Source organism: Periophthalmus magnuspinnatus, chromosome 23 (genome assembly GCF_009829125.3).
Source record: "Periophthalmus magnuspinnatus isolate fPerMag1 chromosome 23, fPerMag1.2.pri, whole genome shotgun sequence".
NCBI classification, from domain to species: domain Eukaryota; kingdom Metazoa; phylum Chordata; class Actinopteri; order Gobiiformes; family Gobiidae; genus Periophthalmus; species Periophthalmus magnuspinnatus.
The window spans coordinates 17,001,303-17,011,549 of NC_047148.1; the positions used below are offsets into that span (position 1 = coordinate 17,001,303).

At 39.7% G+C, this 10,247-nt stretch overlaps 3 protein-coding genes across 3 annotated transcripts; 1 reads left to right on the plus strand and 2 right to left on the minus strand.

The window, feature by feature from the left end:
* The first annotated feature begins 1,408 nt into the window (after positions 1–1,408).
* cldn5b (claudin 5b) lies at positions 1,409–2,641 on the plus strand. The gene has a single exon (XM_033990242.2). It carries the CDS (start codon positions 1,477–1,479, stop codon positions 2,122–2,124), a length of 648 nt encoding a protein of 215 aa, XP_033846133.1. The 5' UTR covers positions 1,409–1,476; the 3' UTR covers positions 2,125–2,641.
* A 327-nt stretch (positions 2,642–2,968) lies between these two features.
* acads (acyl-CoA dehydrogenase short chain) lies at positions 2,969–6,859 on the minus strand. The gene is made up of 10 exons (XM_033990172.2): positions 6,780–6,859; positions 5,562–5,722; positions 4,961–5,110; positions 4,778–4,889; positions 4,444–4,595; positions 4,164–4,334; positions 3,955–4,092; positions 3,729–3,824; positions 3,604–3,660; positions 2,969–3,511 (listed from the first exon to the last, which is right to left on the minus strand). The coding sequence occupies exons 1-10, from the start codon at positions 6,805–6,807 to the stop codon at positions 3,359–3,361; spliced, it is 1,218 nt and encodes a 405-aa protein (XP_033846063.1). The 5' UTR covers positions 6,808–6,859; the 3' UTR covers positions 2,969–3,358.
* Positions 6,860–7,164: 305 nt separating this feature from the next.
* Positions 7,165–9,382, minus strand: crybb1 (crystallin, beta B1). Its single transcript, XM_033990352.2, has 6 exons — positions 9,252–9,382; positions 8,917–9,059; positions 8,583–8,701; positions 8,317–8,449; positions 8,079–8,221; positions 7,165–7,586 (listed from the first exon to the last, which is right to left on the minus strand). Exons 2-6 carry the CDS (start codon positions 9,037–9,039, stop codon positions 7,409–7,411), a joined length of 696 nt encoding a protein of 231 aa, XP_033846243.1. The 5' UTR covers positions 9,040–9,059; positions 9,252–9,382; the 3' UTR covers positions 7,165–7,408.
* Between the last annotated feature and the right edge of the window lie 865 nt (positions 9,383–10,247).

Genomic DNA, 10,247 nt, shown 5'->3' on the forward strand with positions numbered 1-10,247 from the left:
AACTTGTCACCGATGAGAAGAATTGTACTTACCGGAGGCAGATCTTTTTTTGCTGGGGAGACTATTATAACGTATAGGCTGGTTTAGTCCATTAAGGGGACATCACCATAGCCTGGTACATATGGGTTTTCCTTAGTTTCATTCATTTCTGTTGCTTTTGATCAAGTTGAGCACAATTATTTTTTTGTAATGTATTATTTTGCCACGCTTTACCACAGTGAACTTGAACAAATTTTTGGTTTAATGGACATTTTTCCCTCCTACTTAAGATCATACTAGCGGGCTACCACAAGCACATTCTTTAATCTTGTCCTAGGGCCCTTCACACACATTATTTAACATGCCCTTTGTGTTCACATGAAGAGTGTTCGCTTTTCTTTGTACACATATACAAAGACTGGCTGAGTATAGTTAATTTGAAAACATTTACCATTTATTTAAGACAATAAAACAAAAGTATACTGCGACGAATTATAATGTGTGTAATAGTATTTACTGGAAGGCAAGATTATCCCATTTTACATGAATGTACAGCAACGGATTTGGTGACACACATCTGCCCTCACATCATGGACTGAATAATGACCATAGCATTCTGTGAGGGGATGTAATCAGCAAGTTTGTGACTAAACTTACCAAGATTATGCGTCCTGTAAATAATCACTGTAATTAGAAAAGGTGTGGTTCAGCTTTTATCACTACATCACTTAGCGTAGAGCAAACACTGAGCCGGGTCACATAAACTGGGACATTTGCTGATGTGCCTTTGAATGGGTCATGTAGAGGATGTGTATGTAAGGTAAAATCAGGAAAAAAGGGGCTCCTCTAAAAACTCACAAACAGATGGAGCTGAGGGGATATTTCAACAGCAGGGTCTGAACACAATAGAGCATTTCAACATGTTCTCTAGTCCTCTTCATGGACAGCATCCTGTGGGTATGTGTGTGGATTCAAGGGCAAAATGTGTTTAGAGTCAAATGTATTTAAAGGTGAAAGGCACAAAAGGGGCATGCGCTTGGGACATGTTACCCAGAGGTTGATTATGAATAGGTTATATTTTAAATTGGATGAAAGAAAAACACACACACAAAAAAAACACTTTTTAGTAAAGGTGTGCTTAAATGGTTTGAAAAAAACATTATGGCCTAATTCTGTGTGGTTGGCTTGATTCAGTTTACTCATGTATTTGAACAATAGGTTAATTGGACCAATCAAAGTTTGAATGACCAGGAAAAAACAACTGAAATCCGTTTACAGTGTTGTGCCATTTCCACACAAGCGACCCCCCAGTTGCTCTTCTCTGATTGGCTGAATCTAAGATGCGGTGAGCGCTGATTGGAGCAAAGTTTTAGACTTTAGCTGGAACCTTTAGTGTGGTTCTTTGAGTTTGCAACTTTTCATTTAGAGAATACATACCTCAGAAGGTGGACAGAGAGAGCAGTTTTGTAGCCAGTATATCTAAAGGACACCTGCACCATGCTCACCGCGTGCCTGGAGTTCCTGGGCTTGGCTCTGTGTGTGGCCGGCTCTCTGCTGGTGATGATCGCCTGTGGGCTGCCGATGTGGAAGGTTACTGCTTTCATCGACTCCAACATCGTGGTAGCTCAGACCATTTGGGACGGTCTTTGGATGTCCTGTGTGGTTCAGAGCACAGGCCAGATGCAATGCAAAGTGCACGACTCCGTCCTGTCCCTCACCCAGGACCTCCAGACCGCCCGCGCGCTCACGGTGGTCTCCGCTGTCCTGGGGGTGATCGGACTCACGGTCACTATCGCAGGAGCGCAGTGCACCAACTGCATAAGAGATGAAATAGTGAAGGGCAGGGTGGTGAATGCTGGAGGGATCATCTACATCATCAGTGGACTGTTTGTGCTCGTGCCTCTCTGCTGGATGGCCAACAACATCATCGTGGACTTCCATAACCCGCAGATCCCCCCGTCCAAGAAGAGGGAGATAGGAGCGTCCATCTACATCGGCTGGGCGGCCACAGCTCTGCTCCTGCTGGGGGGCGCGCTTCTGTGCTGCTCTTTCTCACGGGGGGTCAGAGGCTCATTTCCCATCAAATACACATCTACTAAACCTATCTCAGGCAACGGAGACTTTGATAAAAAGCACTATGTATAAACATTTATTTTTATGTAGCCTACACACAAAGGACATTTATTTTTGATCACGTGTTCAGTCAACCCTCCACAGAAACACATTTGAAACGTGGTCTGGGCATCACTTCACACAGTAAAAGCCTGAAAGCGTCCAGGTGGTCGATGCTGGACACTTTTTTATTCATCGTTAGCTTTTGAAATAATACAATTTAAAGTGACTGATTATTGTTAAAGTAAACAAAAACGGATTATAACTCCAGGGTAGGCTCCACAGGCCTTAACAAATGCATTATTTTATTTTATTTTCAGAGGTTTCAAGTGTTGTGTGATAAGCTGATGTCTGTGTACACTTCTTGAGGTTGGACCTTTGTGAGCTCCCCATTGTAAAGCTATTGTTTTGTTTGTCCCAGTGGACTCATTAAGTGGATTGCTTAACATTTGTTCCCACAGTGAGTGTACAGCTGACAGTGAGGCCTGGTCAGCCCAATGTGCACTCCTGGTGTAATAAAAAGGACTGACCATGGACTGGACCTTTGAATGCATTCACAATTGTATACTATGCTAAATGTTTAGTTTTGTTTTTAATAAATGTGTTTTGTAATAAACTATCTATTAACTCAATTATTTAACGTGTGTCCCTCAAATAGCTGGAAAAAAGGTTATGCTAATTTGGACATTAAAAAGCTTGATTTAATATAGCAGTAATTATTGAGCTCCTGGTCTCTTAGGAAAGGGCCATGGGACTGAACAATCACCTCAATCAGTGACAAGACCTGTGTCTAGAGCAGAGGAGGGATTAAGATTTTTCATGGAAAAATACAATACATTGTACAATTTGTATATCAACAATACACACAGACAACGCATTTACAAATATTCTTCCTTTATTCTCCTTTAGTTTCCAGAAGTTTGTAAAATTCTGAAATATATTAACATAAGCTTAGACTGCATTTTCAATTTATTACAGTACAATATTAACATCATTATAAAAAGTGTAAATCTTCGAAGCAGGCTCAACATTGCACTCTAGTGGTAGCATGTAGGCACGTCAACCAAAGTATCATACGCAAGCTTGGCATGAATGGCAATAAATTTAATTAAATATTAATCCATGATGGTTGTTGATTTAAGGTAACAAATATGGCCATATGGCCTATTTATTTACAATGTTCTTTAAAAAGCTTTAACAGGTTTCATACAAGCTTTTACTTAATCAAATTATTCCTTATTATTGACCACACCCAGAGTCACTAGTGTCATTGTTTGTATTCTTTCAGTATCTGTCCTGCAATTACCAGTCTTTGGATCTCACTGGTGCCCTCATAGATTTCTGTGATACGAGCATCTCGATAATGCCTTTCTGCAGGCATGTCTGTCACATAACCCATGCCACCCAAAATCTGGATTGCCTTAATGTGAAATTGGAAAAAACAAAACACTCTGTAAATTAAAATGTTTAATGTCTAGTACAAACATTTACTTTTCAGTTGTTTTTTTGTACCTGATGTGAGCAGAAAGTGGCAGCTTCTGATGCAGCCAACTTAGCCATAGCAGCTTCCTATGAAAAAATTAGGGCTGTCAAAAACATGTTGATGTGCAGCTTTAGGGTGAGAAGGGCTCATTTACCTTTGTAAAAGGTTTCTTGGCATCTCTGAGAAGTGATGCTTTCCATGTGAGTAGACGCGCACTTTCTATGGCTACAGCCATATCAGCAATCTTGAACTGGGAGTGAAAGTGAAATATGTGTTTGCAACAATTTTAGCATTAATACACAACATACAAAAATCTGTTTTATAAATCGATAACTTATTATTGCAGTATAAAATAAATAAACACATTTTGGCTTCCTTACCTGTATTGCCTGCAGCCGGCCAATGGGTGCTCCAAATGCATTGCGTTTGTGTGCGTAGTCTGCAGCACAGTCTAGTGATGCCTGAGCAATACCCAGAGCCTGGGATGCTATTCCTATACGTCCGCTGTCAAGAGTTTGCTGCAGTTAAATAGTATATGTTATCTAGGGTCTAAAAAAGTGTTGCAGTATTAATCAGTTATTTTAGTTACCATGGCAATTTTAAACCCAGCACCACGAGGTCCCAGCATGTTTGAGAGCGGTATCCTGCAGTCCTCGAGAATAATGTTAGCAGTTGATGAAGCCTTAATTCCCAGCTTATCTTCCTTCTTCCCAAGAGAGAGTCCTGGGTGAGGCATCGGGATGAGGAAGGCACTGATACCCTGAGATATTGCAGACAGAACTTTATTTTTAGAACTTGTGGACAAATGTAATGGAATTTAGTGAATATTGCAGAAAAATAAATGAAACAATAATACAACAGTTTCATGCCTTATGTTTTAGTTTCTTATCTGTTGTGGCAAATACTACAGTAGCTGATGCATCCCAGCTGTTGGTAATCCAGGCTTTTGTGCCATTAAGCACCCACTCTTCTCCTTCTTGGTGTGCCATTGTGGAAGCAGCACCTGCATCACTTCCATTACCTACAATCAAGTGCAAATGTCACTTTAATGTAATCATTTTATTTTTTTAATTTAACCTTTATTTAACCAGGAAAGTCCCATTGAGATTACTACCGCAATCTCTTTTTCAAGGGAGTCCTGGTCCTCATATATTCACTGGCCCACATAAACATCTATGAATACAGTGTGAAACATAACATTACCTGGTTCACTGAGTGCAAAACAGCCTACTTTCTCCCCTGTTGTGAAAGGGGTTATCCACTCCTTTTTCTGTTCTTCAGTTCCAAATTTCAGAATCGGCCCTATGTAAAGTGACTAAAAATGAGGACAAAAGTTTAATATATAAGCAAAGATGAAGCACATGTACAAACAGATTATATTCTTACATTATTGACAGAGACAACGACTCCAGTGCTGGCACATCCTCTGCTGATTTCTTCCATGGCCACACTGTATGCAAGATAGTCCATTCCAGCTCCACCCAGCTCTTCTGGAACTTCAATAGCCATTATCCCCATTGCACCCAACTCGTGGATCTAGGGGTGACAAATTATGTTTAGAAATAAAATAAATAGCATAAGCATAAACAGTTAGATACACCATTTCCTACGATGAACACGGTTTTCATATTTCTTGAGGATTGTCCTAAGTATCTTTTGCACACAGTAATGAAAGGATATAAGCAAGGTAAGGCAGGTTTATTTGTATAGCACAGTTTGTACAAAGTAATTTGAAGTGCTTTATAGAAGAAGAAAGGCATTAAAAATCACATAACAACAAATCAAAAGCTAAATAATCATAAAATTAACATTAAAAATGCAGAATAAAAACCTTTCAGTTAAATGCACAGCTAAACAGAATTGTTTTTAGCCTAGATTAAAATATTGTCAAAGTCTGTCTCACATCTTCAGGAAGACTGTTCCAGGTTTTAGCTGCATAAAAGTGAACACTGTAAAACACTGTAAAACACATAACATTTGGGTATACCTGTTTCAGTGGGTATGAATGCTCTTTGTCTAATCTTGAAGCAATGGGTGACAGTTCTCGGTCAGCGTAGTCTCTGCAGGTTTGTCTCAGGATTTGATGTGTCTCTGGTAACTCTGCTAACTGAGACAATCTTCGACAACTATTCGCACATGAAGCAAAAACTGTAGAGAAAGTAGTAATAATTATGTCATGTAATAATAATTATCAGCATGTAAATTTAGATACACGTGAGTACAACTGCTATCTGGATAATCCTATGAATGAAGACAGCATTCAATATTTTTTTTTGTAGTATGTCTTGAGAGTCAAGGATGTACATATTTGACTTGAAAGTCAAGGATGTACATATTTGTTTCTGGAAATAACAATACAATAATATTGCACAGTACAACCAGCTGTCATTTCTGAATAATAAGAGCCAGCTGAGGCCACAGATTGCCCTCAGCAACCAGAAGGGACACAGGGTTATTACGGGTCCAGTAATTCATGTTATGTCTAATTCAATGTGATGAAAATGAAGTTGACAGACAACACAGTAGTGGCCCAAATCAGGCCATGGGTTTTCTTATAATTGTTTGCATTGAGATTGTGAATTAAGATTTAATACATAATCGGGGTTTGAACAAATTCACTTTTGTATACTAGTATAATAATAGGTTTGTAAAGTTCTGTTATGAAATGTAACAATTTCCCCACATGCTTAATATAGGTGAAAGGTCACCACCAGTCACCTTGTTTGATACCATCAAATCGGAGCCCAAATGACACACAATTTTAATATTAGATTTATTGAACGCCGATTTTCGGCTCAGTATTGTTATTTTGTTTTATAGACAATTATGTTGGTGGTATCATTCAGCTAATCCCGGGTGCAAACAAGAGTCATTTAGGTTGCTGTGAAGAGGGACATACTTTTTCTTACTTATATTATTGCTTGATATGTTTTATTTATAATGAGAGTATCTGGTTTTTTGTTTTGTTTTTTTCTTATACTATGTATGGTTTCATCAAGCGCACTGTAAACTGTATAGCCAGCTAAGCTAACCAAACAGATGTAAGAGCTAACTTAACGCTATGCTAGCTAGACCAAAACATCCAGCTAGTTATGTCTATATAAATGAATGTAGCAACAGAACTGAGAGTCCAACAGAACGCGGTCATTATTTAGCTAACGTTAGGTATTTACAAACATACGGTGAGTAATATTTCAAAACACACCTTTTCTTGCTTTAAAAAGAGCAGCCATGGTTCCTACTGTAAGTGAAGCAGCCTGCAGCGCACTGCCAGAGGACAGTGAAGTAAACTGCTGCGTTTGAGGACGGTCAGAAACGCTACATAATCAACAACACTGATACCAGACTCAGTCCTAACGTGTACTTAATTATAAATTGTCAGTTCCAAGAATGTGAACTTCTATTTTTATTTGTTTATTTTCGTTAAATTATACAATAATACAATTATATAAATATGCTTCAGTGCCTTTTGTCAAAATAATTTTAATGTATTTTTCCTTGACATTTCCACGAGATCAATAAAAGATTAAAACTTAACCATATCCAAACAAAAAGATGTTCATTAATAAAGTCTATCCAGCCATAATTGATTTAGATTTTTCATAAGATGTTTATTTGTAAGCACCATTGGATAGATACTTTATTGTTCCCACAAGAAAATCAGGCATGAAAGTCACTTAATGTTGTCCAGTGTAATGCTCTGATTCTGTCTTTCCTTTGGGATGGAGCATTGACGGTAAAAGGTTTAGGAAAGAAATGTCGAAAAAGCCTTTGAAGAGATAAAAAGATTTGGGAGCTGGTTACGGGACACCAGACTGCCTGTAGATGTCAAATTCACTTGCTGGCAGAGGTGAAGTTGAAGCATCCTCTCTGGTGGAACTGCATGTCTCTGATGCGACGCATGGACTGGATCTGGGGCTGGAAAGCGCAGAAGTCGTTGTAGTGTCTGTAGTCACCACACTCAAACAGGTACTGGTAGCCTCTGTAGCCAGGGTACTGATAGCCCACCCAACTGTGTTTGACAGAATAATAGAAATACGTTAAGATTGTTAGTATACGTTTAGTCTCTTTTAACTGCTGACTGTTTTCTAATTTTGTGTAGTTTTAGTGTCCTCTTGTACATTCTGTAAAATTTCCCAGTTGCTGTATCCGTATCTTTTACTTTGAGACAATGTTAACATAGCTTATCTTAAAATTGAGATTTATTGACAAATACCATGTAGTCATTTTTCAACCTTGTGATGACATGACTGGCTAGTTTTCATGAACCACTACATTGTAGAGTCATTCCAGGCCTGCAGCTTCCTCTAGCAATGTCTAAGCAACATTTATAGCACAAAACTCTGGTTTATTAGTATGAGTTCCCAGGCTGTGTGATGAAGCCTTTTCTCATGGTCAGACTGTTATAAACACAGGGATGCTGTTTGACCTTTTTCGAAAAATAGCATTAGTACAACATTAGTGGCTTAAGCTGTTTTCCCTGCACTAATCACTGTGTACTTACGCTCCTCCAGGCACCCTCACGCTGCCCACTCTGTCACAGAAGCCGTGCGCCCAGAGGGTGGGCACATCATCCTCCTGGATCTCCATCTTGTTGCCCTTGAAGTCGGAGAGCTCATACAGGGAGATCTTGTGCTCCATGCTGTCCTGTGGGGGAGACAAATGTCACGGTTTTGAAGTTAGTTTAGTGATTTATGATAACAATGCAGATATATTTATCACTGATAATAAAAAATATATACCATGCGGATGGGCCTGAGGGACATGAGGCAGTCGCTGCGATAGGAGTTGCTCCAGGTATCCCAGCGAGGATACTCTCCCTTCTCCAGGATAAACATCTCCCCACGGAAGTTACTCTGCTCAAAAGCAACAAAGCTGGAGAAAGAGGGGCACCAGGTGCAGCGGGGGAATAAGTGAGAAGAGGACAAGAAAAAAAGATATCAAGAATATGAGTCATCGGTATACATATAGATTAGTAAACCTGGGCCATGTGAGTGTGTTTGCTTACGGGCCAGACTCCACGATGATACTACGCACTCTATCCATGCCACGGTCACACACGTTCATGCACTCATTCTGGACCTCAATCATCCTGCCCTGGAAGTTCTCCTGATCGAAGAGCATGATCTGGTAGAGAAAGAGATGGCAAATACCCCTTAGCAAATAACACCTTTTAATACCAATTAAACCACAGGGATATACAAACACTGTCAAAAACACTGCTATATAAGAAGCCATTTGTTGGTGTGGACTGCAACCCTGCTTATTTTTATTTCAGGTCAGTCTTTAATTAAACTGTACTTTTGTGTAAAATCTATTGTCAATGCTGTAGATGTACTCACTCTGTAGGATCCCATTCCAGGGTCTCCGGTCTTGGTGGCCTTGCTGGAAGCAGCTGGAGCAGGGGCTCCCTTGTCCTTGGCATCAGTGCCCTGGCTGGAGGCGGACTTGGCAGTCTGAGACATGGTGAGGGGCTCAGGAGAGTCTTATATAAAACAAATAGATGCAGAAATATAAATAAATAAAACAGTGGGAGTTCATGATGTTTTGGGATTTTAACATTATTATGGGCACTTTCCCAGTGGAGGAAAGCTTGTCTCAGTATGGCCTGCAGGGAGTGAGTGGTCACCCTTGCAATACATTTCATGTTATGGCGTGTGTCGGCATGTATCCTTACCTGCGTTAGTATAGCTTGTAGTGCCGTATTTGAGTGGCTGGCTCGTGCTGGTCCCTTCAGCTCGCTACACAAGCTTTTATACTCTGGCAAAGGCCAAACCTAGAGGCTCAATGCACAATGAAAATCCTCTCGTCATCATAGTGGCCAGCACCAAAGCCACGGGTCATCATGAAGCCCAGAAAACACTGCCGGCCTCTTTCTGGCTAGCCTGTAAGCATTTCACAGTCAAAAGAAAGTACAGAGTAATGCATTTTCTCCATGTGTGGCAGAGCTCAAGCTGTAAGCTATAGTCCATGTAGAAAGGTGGAATGTAGAGGTAATCCTTCCTCTATGTCACCAACACAACTATTCTTTAACTATTCCAGACGATTAACTTAAGTGTCAAGAAACTTTGTTTCTAGTATGTTCATAGTAGAAACATATTTACCTGAACCAAGTTTTTACAATGGTAATATGGCTCTATAGCAATCATAAATGCCTGAGTAAATCTGTTTTGTTGTGAAATGTTAACAATTCTGGTTGTGATGTATTTGTCAATATGCTATAGGGAGGTCTACTATTGCACCTAAATCCTAAACAACAAACTTCTAATACTGTGTTCAATAATGAGAACTGAAAAAATATTACTGCAATAACAATCATAAATGAGACAGCAGGGGTCCCTGTTGGTTACGTACAGTTTTTTTTCCTAATTCCATCCAGAGAAAAAAGGACAACAGATAACATCCACATTTTTAAACAAAAGTATAGACATATATTGTCAATGTTTGCATGTGTATTTATGAAAGCTACAGCCTCATGAAGAATTACACTTCCCACTTGTAATTACATTTCACAGGGAGTCTTACTAAATTAGAATAATGTGATGTTTGCACTTCTAGCTCAGTACAAATTAATGCCACTTTTGTTACGAGAGACAAAGAATAAGGCCCCTCCCCGCTGCTGACCCTGGGCTTTCAGCATGGCCTCTTGCCAGGGGAGGCTTTAAAAGGGTGG

What these genes read in the sequence shown, in the direction of transcription:
- cldn5b (XM_033990242.2), top strand. Translation starts at nt 1,477, where the DNA reads ATGCTCACCGCGTGCCTGGAGTTCCTGGGCTTGGCTCTGTGTGTGGCC.
- acads (XM_033990172.2), bottom strand. Translation starts at nt 6,807, where the DNA reads ATGGCTGCTCTTTTTAAAGCAAGAAAAG. An exon ending in ATTCATACCCACTGAAACAG is followed by an intron (nt 5,111 to 5,561) that starts GTATACCCAAAT and finishes TGTCACCCCTAG; the next exon opens with ATCCACGAGTTGGGTGCAAT. An exon ending in GCCGGCTGCAGGCAATACAG is followed by an intron (nt 3,825 to 3,954) that starts GTAAGGAAGCCA and finishes TTTCACTCCCAG; the next exon opens with TTCAAGATTGCTGATATGGC.
- crybb1 (XM_033990352.2), bottom strand. Translation starts at nt 9,039, where the DNA reads ATGTCTCAGACTGCCAAGTCCGCCTCCAGCCAGGGCACTGATGCCAAG. An exon ending in CCCTCAGGCCCATCCGCATG is followed by an intron (nt 8,222 to 8,316) that starts GTATATATTTTT and finishes TCTCCCCCACAG; the next exon opens with GACAGCATGGAGCACAAGAT. An exon ending in GTGAGGGTGCCTGGAGGAGC is followed by an intron (nt 7,587 to 8,078) that starts GTAAGTACACAG and finishes TGTCAAACACAG; the next exon opens with TTGGGTGGGCTATCAGTACC.